This window comes from Erithacus rubecula, assembly GCF_903797595.1.
Source record: "Erithacus rubecula genome assembly, chromosome: 14".
NCBI classification, from domain to species: Eukaryota; Metazoa; Chordata; class Aves; order Passeriformes; family Muscicapidae; genus Erithacus; species Erithacus rubecula.
Genome location: NC_136666.1, coordinates 18,292,430 through 18,311,371, shown reverse-complemented (window position 1 = coordinate 18,311,371; position 18,942 = coordinate 18,292,430). Strand labels below are relative to the sequence as shown.

At 46.0% G+C, this 18,942-nt stretch overlaps 2 protein-coding genes across 3 annotated transcripts in view; one reads left to right on the top strand and one right to left on the bottom strand.

Annotated features, from left to right (window-relative positions):
* The window catches only part of ITGA11 (integrin subunit alpha 11), a 39,906-nt gene extending 34,413 nt beyond the window's left edge, over positions 1–5,493 (top strand). The window contains exons 24-31 of one of the 2 annotated variants that reach the window (XR_013775900.1): positions 866–956; positions 1,043–1,156; positions 2,321–2,407; positions 2,852–2,962; positions 4,090–4,185; positions 4,375–4,488; positions 4,674–4,956; positions 5,341–5,493. Coding sequence is in view for 1 of the 2 variants with exons in the window: in XM_079318275.1 (XP_079174401.1) it covers positions 866–956; positions 1,043–1,156; positions 2,321–2,407; positions 2,852–2,962; positions 4,090–4,185; positions 4,375–4,488; positions 4,674–4,745 (685 nt within the window). In the remaining variant the exon portion in view is untranslated. Of the gene's footprint in view, positions 1–865; positions 957–1,042; positions 1,157–2,320; positions 2,408–2,851; positions 2,963–4,089; positions 4,186–4,374; positions 4,489–4,673; positions 5,024–5,340 lie in introns of those variants that run through there. The other variant, XM_079318275.1, reaches the window with a different exon arrangement.
* Positions 5,494–9,527: 4,034 nt separating this feature from the next.
* FEM1B (fem-1 homolog B) lies at positions 9,528–15,830 on the bottom strand. Its single transcript, XM_079318040.1, has 2 exons — positions 15,363–15,830; positions 9,528–12,608 (listed from the first exon to the last, which is right to left on the bottom strand). The coding sequence occupies exons 1-2, from the start codon at positions 15,608–15,610 to the stop codon at positions 10,973–10,975; spliced, it is 1,884 nt and encodes a 627-aa protein (XP_079174166.1). The 5' UTR covers positions 15,611–15,830; the 3' UTR covers positions 9,528–10,972.
* Positions 15,831–18,942: the final 3,112 nt, after the last annotated feature.

The window sequence follows — 18,942 nt, the reverse complement described above, 5'->3', positions numbered from 1 at the left end:
TTTTTAGGGGATTTTTCAGCCCTTTGGTCATTTTTATATTTTTTACCCAGACGGAGTAAATGAAATTCCTTTAATATTTAGGATTTATGGGGAGCGAGGGGATTCTCCCCCTGGAAAGTTTGGAGGGAAAGAAGAGCACAAAAAGTATCAAATATGGGAATTTTTGGAGTGAAAAAGAAGAGAGGGAATTTTAAAGAATGTGGGGCCATCACAGGTGCTCCCAAATGGGTTCCCACAGGATATTCCTGGCCCTTTTCCCGCCTCTCCAGATGCAAAACTGAGATTGATTTACCTCCTGTGACATCCAAAACTCAGCCAGGGCTTGGGATGGTTCTGATTTATTAAAGAGGAGAGAAAATCCTGCAAAGAAAAGGGAAATCCTGCAAAAAGGGGGAATACTGTAAAGAAAGAGGGAATCCTGCAAGGGAAAGGGGGAATTCTGCAAAGAAAAGGGGAAATTTTACAAAAAAGGGGAAAATCCTGCAAAGAAAGGGGAAAATTCTACAAAAAGGGGGAATCCTGTAAAGGAAAGGGGAATTCTACAAAAAAGGGGAAAACTCTGCAAAGAAAGGAGAAAATCTTGCAAAGCAAAGGGAAAACCCTACAAAGAAAGGGGGAAATTCTGCAGAGGAGGGGAAAATTCTGCAAAGGAAGGGGAAAATTCTGCAAAGGAGAGGGGATCCTACGAAGGAAAGTTTTACAAAGGGAGGGAAAAATCCTATAAAGAAAGGGGAAATCTTACAAAAAAAAAAAAAAAAAGAGATAAAATTCTGCAAAAAAAGGGAAAAATCTGGAAAGAAAGGGGAAGATCCTATAAGGAAAGGGGGAAATCCTAAAAACCCTTTTGTCACCCTTTGTCCCACAGGACATCGAGCCTGGACTATTTTGAGATCAGATCCAACAATTCCGTGGATGGATCCAACCCCATCGGGCCCCCCTTCCACTGCACCTTCACGGTGAGCAGGAACGGGATCCCGGAGTTTTCCCGGCTTTGGGATCCCATCCCACGATCCCAACACGTCCCTGTGCTCTTCCCCGGCAGCTGCAGAACCTGGGGCTGTTCCCGGTGCAAGGGGTGACCCTAAAGATCACCGTGCCCGTGGCCACGCGGGCGGGGAACCGGCTCCTGCTGCCCGCGGAACTCCGGGCGGGGCAGGTGGGACGGGCTTGGGGTGGGATCCTGCTTTGGGGTGGGAGTCTGTCCCGGTTTGGGATGGGATCCTGGTTTGGGATGGGATCCTGGTTTGGGGTGGGATCCTGGTTTGGGATGGGATCCTGGTTTGGGGTGGGATCCTGGTTTGGGATGGGACGGGCTTGGGGTGGGATCCTGGCTTGGGGTGGGATCCTGCTTTGGGGTGGGATCCTGGTTTGGGATGGGATTCTGGTTTGGGGTGGGATCCTGTCCCAATTTGGGATGGGATCCTGGTTTGGGGTGGGACGGGCTTGGGGTGGGATCCTGGCTTGGGGTGGGATCCTGGTTTGGGGTGGGAGTCTGGTTTGGGGTGGGATTCCAGCCCAGTTTAGGATGGGATCCTGGTTTGGGATGGGATCCTGGTTTGGGATGGGATCCTGGTTTGGGATGGGATCCTGCTTTGGGGTGGGATCCTGGCTTGGGGTGGGATCCTGGCTTGGGGTGGGATCCTGGCTTGGGGTGGGATCCTGGTTTGGGGTGGGATCCTGGTTTGGGGTGGGATCCTGGCTTGGGGTGGGATCCTGGTTTGGGGTGGGAGTCTGGTTTGGGGTGGGATCCTGTCCCAATTTGGGATGGGATCCTGGTTTGGGGTGGGATCCTGGTTTGGGGTGGGAGTCTGGTTTGGGGTGGGATCCTGTCCCAATTTGGGATGGGATCCTGGTTTGGGGTGGGATTCTGTCCCAATTTGGGATGGGATTCTGGTTTGGGATGGGATTCCACCCCAGTTTTATGATGAGATTCCACCTCAGTTTAGGATGGGATTCCAGCCTGCTTTAGGATAAGACTCCATCCCAGTTTAGGATGGGATTCTGTCCCAGTTTAGGATGGGATTCCCGCCAGGTTTAGGATGGGATTCCAGCTCGATTTAGAATGGGATTCCACCCCCATTTAGGATAGGATTCCATCCCAGTATAAAATGGGATTCTGTCCCAGTTCAGGATGGGATTCTGTCCCAGTTTAGGATGGGATTCCACCCTCCATCCCACACCCCACAGCGAGCCAAACCCAATCCCAGCTCCATCCAATCCTGTGGGTGCTGGGGACCCCCAATTCCATCGGGATGGGAGCACAGGGAAGCACCTGCCCCAATCCCTGTTTGTGCTGGAATTCCATCAGCTTCTCCCACAGGAAAACACCACCTGCAACATCTGGGGGAACAGCACTGACTACCGGAGAACCCCAGCAGAGGAGGACCTGTCCCACACCCCACACCTGGTACTCACCTCCCCAGGGCTGATCCTGCTCCAGGATATCCCAAAACTGGGAAAATCCTGGAATAGGGATGGCCCATGGGCATGGGAGGGGGAGGACTCTGGAATTTTTAGGGGATTTTTGAGCCCTTTGGTTGTTTTATTTTTATTTTTCCTCTTTGCCACCAGAAATAAAACCCTGTAATACTCAGGATTTATGGGGAGTGAGGGGATTCTCCAGCACAGATCAGGATTGCTTTTTTCCAAGGGAAAACTTGGAGGGAAGGAACAAAAAAGAGCAAAATTGGGAAATTTGGGGTGAAAAACGAGGGGAAAATTTAAAGAATGTGGGGATTTGGCCACACATGAGGAGGGACATGGGATCCTCTCTCCCTCAGTGGGGCCAGGGATGAATCCCAGTGGGATTTTCCCTCCTTTCCCAGCTGTGATCCCACATTTTCCTTTGCAGAACCACAGCAACTCCGACGTGGTTTCCATCGACTGCGAGGTGAAACTGGCGCCCAACGAGGAGCTGAACTTGCACTTGAGTGGAAATCTCTGGATGAAGTCTCTGAAAGCAGTGAGTGCTCCTCAGAAAATGTGGATTTCGGGGAGAAATCCCCCCAGAGGAACCCTCAGCCCCCCCAAAAATGTGGGATTTTTTTCCCTGGGAAGCCCAGGAGTGTGCAGGGCAATTTTTGTTCCCAAATCCTATTGGATTGTGCATGTAGGGGATTGTTTAATTCCATAATATTCCATAATTAATTAGTTGATGCAAATTTAATTAATTCACAACCTCCTTTTTGCTGTCATTCCATCCCATTCCTGGCATCCTCATGGAAGCAAGAAGAATCCCGTGGGATGGGATGGGATGGGATGGGATGGGATGGGATGGGATGGGATGGGATGGGATGGGATGGGATGGGATGGGATAATGGAATGGAATAAAATGATGGGATAGGATAGGATGGGATAATGGGATGGGATGGGATAATGAAATAGAATAATGGGATGGGATGGGATAATGGAATGATGGGATGGGATGGGATGGGATGGGATGGGATGGGATGGGATGGGATGGGATGGGATAATGGGATGGGATAATGGGATGGGATGGGATGGGATGGGATGGGATGGGATGGGATAATGGGATGGGATGGGATGGGATGGGATAATGGGATGGGATGGGATGGGATAATGGAATGGAATAAAATGATGGGATAGGATAGGATGGGATAATGGGATGGGATAATGGAATGGAATTATGGGATGGGATGGAAGAATGGAATGGAATTATGGGATAATGGAATAGAATAATAGGATGGGATGGGATGGAAAATAATGAAATAGAATGATGGGATGGGATGGTATAATGGAATAGAATGATGGGATGGGATGGGATGGGATGGGATGGGATGGGATGGGATGGGATGGGATGGGATGGGATGGGATGGGATGGAATAATGGAATGAAATTATGGGATGGGATGGGATGGGATGGGATAACAGAATGTAATTATAGGATAATGGAATAGAATAATAGGATGTGATGGGATGGCACAATGGAATGAAATGATGGGATGGAATGGGATGGGAACCATGGGACAGGACGGGATCCATGGGGTAGGACCCGTGGGATAATGGGACAACGGGATGGATCCCGCTGGGAATTGGGGCCCCTCTTCTCACCCTGTCCCTCTGGGTGCAGCTGAGGTTCAGGGCCCTGCGGCTCACCGCGATCGCCGCGCTCCAGCGCCGCTTCCGCAGCCCCTTCGTGTTCCGGGAGGAGGATCCCACCCGCCAGGTGAGCCCTGCAACGGGGGACCCACAGCTCTGGAATTCTGCCACACCCTGCCCTCATCCCACTGGGAAAACCCCCGTGGATGGAGGCACCCAGGTCTGGAGGAATCTCCGCATTCCAGCCGAATCCTTGGCGCGGAATTCCCACAATCCGCTTTTCCCGCCCCAACCCGCTGCGTTTTCTCTCCTCCAGGTCACGTTTGAGATCTCCAAGCCTGAGGAATCACAGATTCCCATCTGGATCATCCTTGGGAGCACCTTTGGAGGCCTCCTGCTCCTGGCCCTGCTCGTCCTGGCGCTCTGGAAGGTGAGCTGAACTTTTTGGGGGATTTTTGGAGATTCCCATTCCCTCTGGATCCACGTCCAGCACCCCAAAATGAATCCTCAAAACCTCCTTTTCCATATCAATCACACCCAGGACCAACTTCCAGCTGATATCCCATTAAAATCCGGAATTCCAGTGGGATTTTTTTTGTTTTTCTCTCCCCACAGCTCGGGTTCTTCAAGAGGGGGAGGCGCCGGCGAGCGGCGGAGCAGGAGCAGAATTCCCAAGGGATGGAGTGACTCTGCTGGGGCCAGGAGCCCTGGAAATTCCTGGGATCCCGAGGGATTTGGGGGCTGAGCTTGTCTTTGCAGCAGGATGAGAGAACAGCCCTTGTGGGACATAAAAGCCATTTTAAAAAAACCCTCAAACCAACTGAGAATCCCCCAAAAAAGTCTCCTCGGAGGAGGTTCCAACTGGGATTCCATAAAAAGCACCTCAAACCAACCAAAAGTTCCCCAAAAAAAATCCACTCAGAGGAGCTTCTGACTGGAATTTCATAAAAAAAAAAACACCTCAAGCAAAAATTCCTGAAAAATCTCCCTGGAGAAGCTTCCTACTGGGATTCCATAAAAAGAACGTCAAACCAATTAAAAATTCCATTAAAAACACCTCAAACCAACCAAAAATTTCCCCAAAAAATCTCCTTGGACGAGCTTCCACGTGGGATTTCATAAAAAATGCCCTGAAACCAACCAAAAATTCACAAAAAATCTCCTTGGAGAAGCTTCTTACTGGGATTTCATAAAAAAATGTAAAACCAAGTGAAAATTCCCAAAAACTCTCCTTGGACGAGCTTCCAAACGGGATTTCATAAAAAAATCCTCAAACCTACAGAAAATTCCCAAAAAAAGTCTCCTTGGAGAAGGTTCTAATTGGGATTCCATTAAAAAAAAAAAAGTAAAATCAAACAAAAATTCCCAAAAATCTCCTCAAAGGAATTTTCAATTGGGATTCAATAAAAATTTCCTGCAACCAACTGGAAATTCCGTTAAAAACACGTCAAACCAACCAAAAATTCCCAAAAATTTTTTCAAAGGAATTTTCAATTGAGATTCAATAAAAATCTCTTCCAACCAACTGGAAATTTAACTACAACATATCAGATCAACCAAAAAATTCCCAAAAAAATCTCCTTGAATGAGCTTCCAGGTGGGATTTCATAAAAAAAAAACCCTGAAACCAACCAAAAATTCCCAAAAATTCTCCTTGGAGGTGCTTCCCACTGGGATTTCATAAAAAAAAAACCCTGAAACCAACCAAAAATTCCCAAAAATTTCTTCAAAGGAATTTTCAATTGAGATTCAATAAAAATCTCTTCCAACCAACTGGAAATTTAACTACAACACATCAGATCAACCAAAAAATTCCCAAAAAAATCTCCTTGAACGAGCTTCCAGGTGGGATTTCATAAAAAAAAAACCCTGAAACCAACCAAAAATTCCCAAAAATTCTCCTTGGACGAGCTTCCAGGTGGGATTTCATAAAAAAAAACCCTGAAACCAACCAAAAATTCCCAAAAATTCTCCTTGGACGAGCTTCCAGGTGGGATTTCATTAAAAAAAACCCCTGAAACCAACCAAAAATTCCCAAAAATTCTGCTTGGATGAGCTTCCAGGTGGGATTTCATAAAAAAAAACCCCTGAAACCAACCAAAAATTCCCAAAAATTTCTTCAAAGGAATTTTCAATTGAGATTCAATAAAAATCTCTTCCAACCAACTGGAAATTTAACTACAACACATCAGATCAACCAAAAAATTCCCAAAAAAATCTCCTTGAACGAGCTTCCAGGTGGGATTTCATTAAAAAAAACCCCTGAAACCAACCAAAAATTCCCAAAAAATTCTCTTGGATGAGCTTCCAGGTGGGATTTCATAAAAAAAAAACCCTGAAACCAACCAAAAATTCCCAAAAATTCTCCTTGGACAAGCTTCCAGGTGGGATTTCATAAAAAAAAACCCCTGAAACCAACCAAAAATTCCCAAAAATTCTCCTTGGACGAGCTTCCAGGTGGGATTTCATAAAAAAAACCCTGAAACCAACCAAAAATTCCCAAAAATTCTCCTTGAACGAGCTTCCAGGTGGGATTTCATAAAAAAAAACCCTGAAACCAACCAAAAATTCCCAAGAATTCTCCTTGAACGAGCTTCCAGGTGGGATTTCATAAAAAAAAAAAACCCTGAAACCAACCAAAAATTCCCAAAAATTCTCCTTGGAGGTGCTTCCCACTGGGATTTCCCCAAGTGGGGACGAGGGGACACCGACCTGAGGGGTCCCTGATGTGGGGCTGGAAAACTCCTTAAAATTATAATAATAATAATAATAATAATATTCCAAATTTAAAAATAATAAAACATGGATTGCTCCTTGCTGTGGTGGAGCTGTGGCAAATCCAGGGCTCTGCTGGCCTTGGCTCTCAAACTGCCTTCGTTAAGAGGAGTAATTAAGTGGAGGCGTTAATTAGTCTGAATGCACTGAATGAAATTCTTGTGATTTCAAGCACCTTAAATGGCAAATCTCCAGCTGTACATAATTCTTCTTAAAAAAAATAATAAATTAAAAAAAAAAAATAGGAAGGAGGGGGGAAAAGGAAAAAAAAAAATCAAATATCCTTTACATACACACACACAAAAAAAAAGAATAAAAAAATCAGAAAGGATTTTTAAAAATTTAAATTTTTTTTTTTATTTTTTAAATAATTTTTTTAAATTTTAAAAAAATGGATTTAAAAAGCAGTTTGATGAGTTTTGTGGCAGCAGAGCAGTTTGGGGAGCCCACCTGTATCATACCTGTACATAGCTGGTGCCATGGAAATCATGGAATTTTAGGGGCAGGAATGTGCCCTTGGCATAGCAGAATTATTTATGCTAATATTAATTTTATGGAGAAAAGGGAAGTGGATTTTTCTGGATGTGGGAGGAGGTTGGGGAAATATTCCTGGTATTTTTTAAGGAATTAAAAATACAATATTTTAAAAATTCCTGGTGTGTGTTGCCTTTTTTTTGTGGGTATGAGGGGGGTTGATTCCATCCCTCTGGGGGGGTGGATGGATCCTGGAATTATCAGGATAGAATAATATAAAAATAAAAATAAAAATAAAAATAAAAATAAAAATAAAAGTAAAAATAAAAATAAAATTAAAATTAAAATTAAAATAAACATAAAAATAAAAATAAAAATAAACATAAAAATAAAAATAAACATAAAAATAAAAGTAAAAATAAAAATAAAATTAAAAAAAAAATTAAAGTAAAATAATAATAATAATAATAATAATAATAAAATTAAAAATAAAAATAAAAGTAAAAATAAAAAAATAAAAATAAAAATAAAAATAAAAATAAAAGTAAAAATAAAACTAATTCTGCTGTTATTTCTTATCAGTTATCCCTGTTTGGGAGGGATGAGCAGTCAAGTTGGGAGACCCAAACTTGGTATAAAATGGGATTTTCAAAAATCCCAAATCCCATTTTCCAGGGAATTCTGCATTTCCCAGTTTTTGGATGGATTGGGAGCTCAGGGATCCCCTGGAGAGCCCAAATCCTGAGATTCCTTCAGCATTTTTTCATAAAAATAAAAATGAAAACTTTAAATAAAACAATAAATATAAATAAACTATAAGTACCACCATCAATATCTGATTATATATAAATAGATACATTTCTATATATAATAAATATATATATTTATATATATAAAAGGCAATATATAAATATATCCAGATATTTTTGTACTTAAATCCTATATTTTTTGCATTATAGATATGTTATAGTGTGTGTTTATATGTAATAATATAGATTTGTGATCTATATTATATATCTTATTTATATTATATATATATAATATATATATATTACTTATACCTATGTAGAGATGGGTATTTTATATATTTATCTTTATATTTATATAATAATATTTATGTCAATATATTTATTTTTCTATAAAATACATATGCACACACACTGGTATTTTATATATATATTTGTGGTTTTATATCCATGGTTATACATATATCTACACACCCACTATATATGTATTTACATTTACTTTTTTTTTTTTTTTTTTAATTTTTATATATATATGTGTGTGTGTACATATATAATATAGATGTGTATATATATAAATTTTATATATATATATGTGTGTGTGTGTGTATGTGTATAAAAAATGTGAATAGATATACATAAATAAAAATATTTTATATTTTTATTTCTATATATAATCTACATATAAATATAAATTTTATAAGTTTCCTATCAATCAAATTAAAATGTATTTATATTTATATGTAGATTTATATAAGTACATTGGCATGTATTATATAATCATATATTTGTTCTAATATATTGATGCATTAATATATTTTATATGCATATTAATACATTAATATATTCTATATTAATATACTTTTGTAATTTTTATTTCTATATATTATTGTTTAATTTTTATATATTGCAAAATCATATAATACATATTATGTGTAATATAAGAATATATATATCACAGATATAAAATATATATTATACATATTTATCTATAAAATATCCAATATATATTTATATACTATATATAAATATAGATCTATAATATAAATATATATTATCTATTTATATTATATATATAATATGTAATATATGTATTTATATATTTATATATTAATATATAAAATTTATATTAGTATATAAAAAGCAAGATGGAAGTTTTAGGGCAGAGATTTTTGTCTTTCTTCTTCACCTTCTTCATGACTTTGAGTAATATTTTGTAATTAGACAGAAAAACCTGCATTGCTGCCCATGGATTATTAATTATTGAGTTAAAATAAATGACATTTTCCACTATCCCAGTCTGCTCCAAGCTGGCCTTGGACAATTCCAGGGATGTGGCAGCCACAGCTTCTCTGGAGAACCTAAACCAGATCCTCACGTTTTTTTCCCTCAAAAGACACAAACCCTGGACAAAAAAAAAAAAAAACCAAAAAAACCCCAAAAAAAACAAAACCAAAAAACCCAGAAAAACCAGGAATTCCAAGGTAATTCCACATTCAATGTTTATTTCTTTGTCATACAAATAGAAACGTGTGCCCCAAATCTCGCCTGAAAGTTCTACCTGGATTGTTTTTATTCCTTTTAAAAAAAAAAGCAAAACCAAAAGAACAAAAACCCCAGAGAACATTCGTTCATCCTGACGGTTAAAAAGCTGCGTGGGGAAGGAACAGAGGGGTTCAGGAGCCTTGTCCCCAACAAGTGACATTTTCCTTTGGGAGCATCTTCCACTTCTCCCCAAAAGTTCTCAACGTTCCCGTACAATCACTCGCTCGTCAGCGACGAGAGGAGAAAAAAAAATTTTTTTTTTTTTATTTGTAAAAATCAGTTTTACCAAGAGATTTTTTTTTTTTTTTTGTCCTTACTGAAAGGAGTAAAAACCATGAAAAATCCTCGAGTCCCACTCAGGGAGGCACAGACTCCAACTCTTCTTGGAAAAGCCAGGCTCAAGGAAGACTCTCTTTGGCGGCAGACAGCTCCGTGAGGAAGATACAGCATCTGGAATCCAAGAGTGCAGCTGGACAGACTTTGAGTCAAAAATAAAAAAAAAATAAAAACAAAGGTGCGTGTTGAGCGTCAAAACGAAAAAAAAAACCAAGTTAAAAGGAGTTTGAAATGTTGGGACACACACAAACACAAATTTCCCTACCCAGTTTCTAGGGATCCGTGCGTGATGTTGGGATAGGAGCGACGGCGCTAGGGAAAAAGAAACCATGATTCTGGTTATTTTGGAAGGGGTTTTTTTGTCCATAGGGTATCCAATACTTACTGGAGCAGTGTCAATGATGGAATTCAACCCCCCTCACCTCTCAGAGGTGAATTTTCCACCTGCATTTCCTAACATCCCTCATGTCTGTAGCTGTTGAGCTGCCCAAAAGGGAATTTTGATGTAAAAACTTTTGGAACGTTACCAACATCTTCAGCACGAGCTGAAAGGCATAAAAGCACGGTGGGGCACGAGAGCAAAGCACTGCTCTGGGGGTGGACACTCCCCTTTTGACCCAACTGCCACAGAATTCCCAATTTTTTTTTCTTTTCCCTCCTCACTGGGAGGAGTTTGAAATTCCAATTTTGCGAATCGTGTCGGACACGAAACGTTCGACGGGAGTTACCTGGGGGATTCTTTTCGTGGTGTTTAGAAAACCAAGAGCTAACGAAGGGATTCTTTTAATCAAAACAAAAAAAAAAAAAAAAAAAAAAAAAAGAGAAAAGGATCAAAATCTCAAACGTCAGATTCGACTACAGGACAATGTGGCATTTCCTGCCCCCGCCCTCCACCATCTCCACCCGAGAACTGGGGCCGCAGACGGAATCCAGAGGAACCCAAAACCAAAGGAATGGAGAAAAACAACTTCATGGACACGGGTGTATTTCGCTGTCTGGTGTTGTCCCGGGATAGCACCACCACAAAAGGTTGGACACGGCCTAGTGGAACTGGACAAACTCCTCCAGAGTTCTGGGGATCTGGTTTTGGTAGCTGATGTTGTAGATCCGCACGGCGCGGGCAGCCAGGCACTTGAGACTCAGCTTCATTTGAGTTTTAAGGAGGATTTCGGACACCCCGGTGGTACTTTTATCCAGAGGGGTCTTCTTCTGCTTGTTGGTCATGTCCGTGTGGGCGCCGGCCTCCACCAGGTTGATGATGATGGAGTGCAACGTCAAGAAGTCGCTGATGGGCCGGTGGTACTGCACGATGATGTGCAGGGGGCTGTTGCCCTCGTTGTCCACGGCGTTGACGTCGGCGCCGCAGTCCAGCAGCAGCTTGGCCACCAGGGCGTTGGGGAAGCTGCAGACGTCGTTGGTGTGGAAGTCGTCGACGGGCGTGCCCGAGTTGACGGCGTGGTGCAGCAGGCTGCAGCCGTCGCGCGTGCGCGGGTCCAGCTGGATCAGGTTGTAGATCTGCTTGTTGATGCGGGACTGCTCCTCCTCGCTGCACTGCGTCTTGGTGGAGATGCACACCAGGTAGAGGAAGGTGAAGATGTTGCACTCGTAGTTGTCCACGGCCGTGTGCACGTCGGCGTCCGGCGTGGTTTTGATGCGCGCCATGCCCTGCTCGATCTCCAGCACGCTGCAGCGCAGGACGCTCTCGATGTCCTTGGCCTTCACGGGCTCGTTCAGGTGGATCATCTGCGAGAAGACCTGGGCGAACCTCAGCAGGTCCTTGTGGGTGTTCCTGTTGCCCTTCTGCCTCAGGTGCAGGGCGTGGAGCCACAGCTTGATGCACTGCTCGAACTCCATGTTGTCGGCGTAGACGGCGCCCCGGTAAATGATGGGGTGGGAGACGTCGATATTGTCCGAGCCCAGGATTCTCTCCCGCACTATGAGGCCCTCCATGTGAAGGGCATCTCTGTCCTGCCTGATGGACTCTAATTCCTGAGGGGTCCTGCACTCCGACCTGTTCCCGTACGCCTCGATCTGGGGAAGCACCTCCTTCTCGATGACGTTCTCGCTGTCGCGGTACCTCTCCAGCATGGCTAAATATAAATAGTGATAAGTCTTCAAAATATCATAGTTCTCCCTGTCGTTGGCAAAGGAGGCCCCCAGCAGCTCCAGCGCTTCGATCCTGCTCCTCCTATCGCAGTCAGCGTGAGCCAGCAGCAGCTCCACCACATCGGCCTTGCAGCTCTCGGCCGCCACTTTGAGCGGCGTCATGCCGTGCCCGTTGACCATCATGGCCGCCTTCCACTTGACCAGCTCCCTGACGATCTCCAGGTGCCCGGCCTCTGCCGCGAAGTGCAGGGCGGTGGCCCCGCAGTGCGCCTTGGCGTTGGGGTCGGCGCGCTGCTCCAGCAGGTACCTCACCACGTCCGTGTGGCCCTTGTAGGCGGCGATCATCAGGCAGGTGTTGTCGTACTTGTTGGCGATGCTGATGTTGGCGTTGTTCTCCACCAGGTACTTGACGATGTCCAGCCGCCCGTCGAAGCAGGCGGCCCGCAGCGGCGTCGAGTTGGTCACCGTGGTGTGGTTGACGTTGGCGCCGTGGCTCACCAGCAGCTTCACCACCTCAAAGTGGCCGGCGCCGGCCGCGCACCACAGCGCCGTGGCGCCGTCGATGACGAAGCTGCGGGCGGCAGGGACACGGGGTTAGGATGATGGGCTGGAAGAATCCCGCACCCAGCCACCCACGGGGATGTCGCGGCCAGACCAGCCGTGGATTTTGAGGGATTCATGGCTGACAGAGCACAGCGCAAGTTGGAGCTTCAAAGCCACCAAAGGGGTTTGGCCAATTTGAGGATCCCACTCACCAACCCCATCCTCAGTTTAGAAAGGACTGGGAGGAACAGTTCTAAAATTATCCCTCTGCTGCCGTGAAGTGACACATTAAACACCAAGAAAAACTTTCAAATGACACAAAAAAAAAACCCCAAGATTTAGACACCAGCAGCAAAACTGGCTTCAAAATCCCTGCTCATTTCCCCTGAGCTGCAGATCTGCCACAGCTTCCCTGTTTGAGATGCCATTCCCTGAACCAGCCCTGGTGACACAAATGGAACCTCAGGAAGAACATAAAATCTGAAAAAGCAGAAGTTCTGAGCTGGGCTGTTCCACAGATCTGTGTCACGTGGTGATCCTGCAGATAACAGGGAAATGATCCTTCTTTTTAAGCTGTTTTCATTCCCTTAACCACACAAAAGAAAGGATTTCTTTCCCATTCCCTGATTTTTGAAGGGTTTAAATGAAGGAACAGGTAGAATTCACACATCCTAAACACACAGGAAGGACAAATATTGCCAAACAGCCACATTCCCCAAAATTTAAATATCCTAAGATCAGCTTAAATTTCACTCTCACAGTGATTTTTAATCATTTGGTGAAGCCCTTGTACCTCCACAGCAACTGTTTGCAAATCCAACACCTCCAGAGGATCTTTAAGATCTCAGAGAGAATTCCCAGTGAGAAGTTCCTGATTTTGTAAATAATCCCATTAAAATATTTCTGCAGCAAAGCAGGAGGGGAGGGGGGGGATATTTTATGAACACAATTTTTAATGGTTTGCTGGTGTTTTGAGGTTCCAGGATCACGTGGGGCTCTGCTCCTCTCTCTGCATCCATTGTGCCTCAGACAACTCCTCCTTCAATCTGTGCCAGGCACAACCTCTGGAAAACACATCCCCAGCCAGGCAAAAATCCAGCATGTGCTGCCTCTCATTCTCCATTTCTGATTGGAGAAAAAAGAAAAAAAAACAACAAAAAAACCAACAAGCAACAAAACCAAACAACCAAACAAACAAACAAAAAAAAAAGCCAAAAATAAAACCCAAAAAACTCAGCTGGAAGGGAAAAGGAAGGAATAAAAATCAAACCATGCAGGGAAGTGAAAACTGAACAGTGTGAGAATCCTTCCTGATGGCACTGCCACCTCCAGCAGGAAAAATGTCCCAGAGAGGCCACTCTGGCACAAAAGAAGTTCTGGGATGGGAATATTATCCTGTCCACAGCTTCACATGGGGAATTCCCAAATGGAAAAGGCTTTTTTTTTTTTTTTTTGGCTCATAAAGCATCAGGTGGGATCTCCAAGCATACAGGAATTTTTAGCAGAAAATCATCAAGTTGTGGCCTCCAACACCCATGGGATGTTCAGGTGGGGATGTCATGAATTTATTTCTAAAAACAGCAGAAAGGAAGGCCCTGGGCACTGCTAAAATGGGAAAAACAGAGAACAGATCCTCCTGGAAGCTCTGCTGAGGCCCACAGAGGGCAGGGAAGTGATCACAGATCACAGAACAGCCTTGGAAGGGACCCACAGGAGCCATAAAATCACAGAATAATCTGGGCTGGAAGGGACCCACAAAGGCCATAAAATCACAGAATAATCTGGGCTGGAAGGGACCCACAGGAGCCAGAAAATCACAGAATAATCTGGTCTTGAAGGGACCCACAGGAGCCAGAAAATCACAGAATAATCTGGGCTGGAAGGGACCCACAGGAGCCATAAAATCACAGAATAATCTGGGTTGGATGGGACCCACAGGAGCCAGAAAATCACAGAATAATCTGGGCTGGAAGGGACCCACAAGAGCCATAAAATCACAGAATAATCTGGGCTGGAAGGGACCCACAAGGGCCATAAAATCACAGAATAATCTGGGTTGGATGGGACCCACAAGGGCCATCAAGTGACAGAACACAGAGCTGGAAGTGCCCACAAAAACTACCAAAATAGGGAATAATCTGAGCTGGGAGCACAAGGACCACCAGGTCAGGGAACATTCTGAGCTAAAAGAACCCACCAACACCATGAGGTCACAGAACCCAGAGCAGCAAGGGCCCCACAAGGACCAGCAGGTTGTGATAATCGAGAAATTATTTGTGTTAATTATAGAAGTTTTGGAGTTTGTATAGACCAGAATGCTTAAAATAAGAAAAGAACATGGACCTAGATAAAGGGAAATAGATGATTAAACCCACTCTGTTTAAATCCCCCTGCTAACAATATTGTGTGAACCAGTTTGTAAAAGAAAAAAAGGGTCTGAAAGGTTTTTTTGCAGAATCAGATTTCCTGCCTTTGCGTGATCAATCCCAAACTCTGCTAAAGACCAGAACTCCAAATTCTCCTGGTCTCCCAAGCCCAGTTACACGACCAAGAGCCGTCCCAGAAAATTGGGAATTTTCTTTGCCCACCCCCGCTTACCTTCCACAACAATTACTGACCACCGCAAGCAAAACCACCCTGACCACAACCCAACCCTGGTGTAGCGCGGAGCGGGCGGTGACCTTCCACCTCTCTGCCTGTACAAACCAACCTAAATTCCACCACACATTTTGCTTTTTTCCAGGCCGTTTTTTTGCGCAGAAGGGCGCTGCCGGGCACGTACCCGTCGAAGCGGACGGTGCCGGTTTGCTGCGTGTGGACTCGGTAATGCTCCAGCAGCAGCCGCACCACCTTGGCGTGCCCGTTGCGGGCGGCGATGATGAGCGGCGTGGAGCGCTGCCCGCCGTGCTGGCTCACGTAGCCCAGCAGGTATTTGATGTCGCTCTCGGAGCGGTTCAGCAGCAGCGCGGCCAAGGTGAGCACTCGGCCCTCGCTGGCCGCCTTGTACACGTACCCCGCCAGCCCCTCCATGGCCGCCTCCGCGCCGCCCCGCCGCCCGCAACGGCCCCGCTCGGGCCGGCCCGCCTCTGCCCCGGCCCGCTCCGTCCTGGAGCCAACATGCGGCCGCCCCGGGGCTCGCCGCCCCCACACGGCTCCGGTGCCGGCGGGAGCGCGGCCGCCGCACGGCAGCCAAGGCGCGGCTCCCCCCGCCCGCAGCGCGGGCCCGGCCGGCACCGCCAGCCCCGCCCCGGAACCGCCCGAGCCGCGCCGGGGCCGGCGGGGAACAGCGCCCGAGCCGGGCCGTTCCGGGTTATTCCGGGGTATAAACACCTCAGATAGTGCGGGCAGAACCGGGTTATTCCGGGATAGAAACAACCCAGAGAGTGCGGGCAGAACCGGGTTATTCCGGGATATAAACACCTCAGATAGTGCGGGCAGAACCGGGTTATTCCGGGATATAAACAACCCAGAGAGTGCGGGCAGAACCGGGTTATTCCGGGATATAAACACCTCAGATAGTGCGGGCAGAACCGGGTTATTCCGGGATATAACAACCCAAAGAGTGCGGGCAGAACCGGGTTATTCCGGGATAGAAACAACCCAGAGAGTGCGGGCAGAACCGGGTTATTCCGGGATATAAACAACCCAAAGAGTGCGGGCAGAACCGGGTTATTCCGGGATATAAACAACCCAAAGAGTGCAGGCAGAACCGGGTTATTCCGGGATATAAACAACCCAAAGAGTGCGGGCAGAACCGGGTTATTCCGGGATGTAAACACCCTCAGATAGTGCGGGCAGAACCGGGTTATTCCGGGGTATAAACAACCCAAAGAGTGCGGGCAGAACCGGGTTATTCCGGGATATAAACACCCTCAGAGAGTGCGGGCAGAACCGGGTTATTCCGGGATATAAACACCCTCAGATAGTGCAGGCAGAACCGGGTTATTCCGGGATATAAACACTTCAGATAAGGCAGGCAGAACCGGGTTATTCCGGGATATAAACACCTCAGATAGTGCAGGCAGAACCGGGTTATTCCGGGATATAAACACCTCAGATAGTGCAGGCAGAACCGGGTTATTCCGGGATATAAACACCCTCAGAGAGTGCGGGCAGAACCGGGTTATTCCGGGATATAAACACCTCAGATAGTGCAGGCTGAGCTCAGCTATTTGGGAACTAAACATCCCAAAAATCCCCTGGATCCTGCAGGCCGAGCTCAGCCATTCCACAATCCCCAAAAAACAAGGCTGGAAAAGAGATGGAGGCTTGAAAGACTGCCCAGAAGAAAACCTGGACACAGTTAAGGGAATAAAACAGGGATTTATTAACAGGTCTTCACAGGGTAAAGCTTGGGTAGTACAAGAGCCTGGCTGTAGTTCCACCCAGGATGGACCCCAGCTCATGAGTTTCCCTCTTTTATCAGTTTTGGTTCATTTCCATGTTGGAATTCATTGTCCAATTCCAGGTTCTGCACTCCCACCCTCCCAGATTCTCTCCTCCATTCGCTTTTTGCACTTTTTTAGGGCTGAAGCTGCAGCGTGTCCTTGATTCTAGGGCAGGAAAATGATTGTTTTGTCTGACTAAACTGTAAGGAAAACTTGCTAATATTTAATAATAAGTTCAGAGTTGCATACCAATGCAGTCAGAATCTGGAAAATATGAAAGCTAAAACTTAAGGCATCAGCAGCACTGCCAGGACACAGGAGTGTCCCCAAAGCACAGAAACTGCTGGGCTGCACTGTCCCCACCTCAGCTTTTAGCCCTTTATTCAAATAAAGTTACAGCACATCTCTGTCTCTCTTTTGGACATAAACCTCTGGTGTTTGTGCATTAATTTTCCTGACATCCCCAAGCAATAAAATGCAGTAATACCTGGCAGGTCACACGTGTCACCAGCTCAGGTGACACATTTCCACTGCACAATCACTGAGGTTGGAAAAGATCTCTGATTGGGTTGGGTTGAACTGGGTTGGGTTGGTTGGACTGGACTGGGTTGAACTGGGGTGGGTTGGTTGGACTGGACTGGGTTGGATTGGTTGAACTGGGTTGGGTTGGTTAGACTGGGTTGAACTGGGTTGGTTAGACTGGGTTGGATTGGGTTGGGTTGAACTGGGCTGGATTGGGTCAGGTTGGTTAGACTGGGTTGGGTTGGGTTGGGTTGAACTGAGTTGGGTTGGGTTGGTTGGACTGGGTTGGGTTGGGTTGGTTAGACTGGGTTGGGTTGGGTTGAACTGGGTTGGGTTGGGTTGGTTAGACTGGGTTGGGTTGGGTTGGTTGAACTGGGTTGGGTTGAACTGGGTTGGGTTGGTTAGACTGGACTGTGTTGGGTTGGGTTGGTTGGACTGGGTTGGATTGGGTTGGATTGAACTGGGTTGGGTTGGTTGAACTGGGTTGGGTTGGTTAGACTGGGTTGGATTGGGTTGGTTAACTGGGTTGGGTTGGGTTGAACTGGGTTGGGTTGGGTTGGTTGAACTGGGTTGGATTGGGTTGGTTGAACTGGGTTGGATTGGGTTGGTTGAACTGGGTTAGGTTGGGTTGGGTTGAACTGGGTTGGGTTGGGTTGGTTGAACTGGGTTGGGTTGAACTGGGTTGGATTGGGTTGAACTGGACTGGGTTGGGTTGGAATTTGTTGGATTGGGCTGGGCTGAGTTCAGCTGGACTGGGTCAGGCTGAGCTGGCTGGGCTGGGTTTAGTTGGGATGGGTTGGGTTAGTCTGGACCAACCTCAGCTCGGTTCAGCTGGGCTGGATTTGGCTCAATTTGGGTTCTTTTAAGCCAGAACCAGCAGCTCCCATCACCTCAGCCATGCCTCACCCACCCCAGCTCAGGCAGGACCTTCACCCCTGGTTTTGGGGACATTGTCACCACCCTTGTCACACCCCTGGTGACACGAGCCACCAGCAGTAAGGTGACACCACCCCAGGCCCCATCTGCCACACCACTGTGCTCTGGGGGATCCAGTCTCAGCCCCATTAATTATTAATTAATTAATTAATTATGAATTCAGAGTTCTGCCACCGGAGCCGCCGCTCCCTGCGGGATGTGCATTATTCATGGAGCAGCAGCAGGAGCCTGGAGAGCCCAGGGGACACCAGGGGACACCAGGGGACACCAGGGGACACCAGGCAGGCCATGGCCAGCCCTGGGCAGAGCCATGTCCCCATGTCGGGCACAGGGTGACAGCAGGGTCCTGGTTGGATTAAGTGACTTCATTATCTCCATGATCTCCACTTTTCAGGGATATTTTTTCAAGTGTTGAGGGAACAGAGATGGCGCGGGGAACGGGAAACGGAGAGGGGAACGGGGACGGGGAACGGAGCGGGGAACGGGGAACGGAGAATGGAACGGGGAACGGGAAAC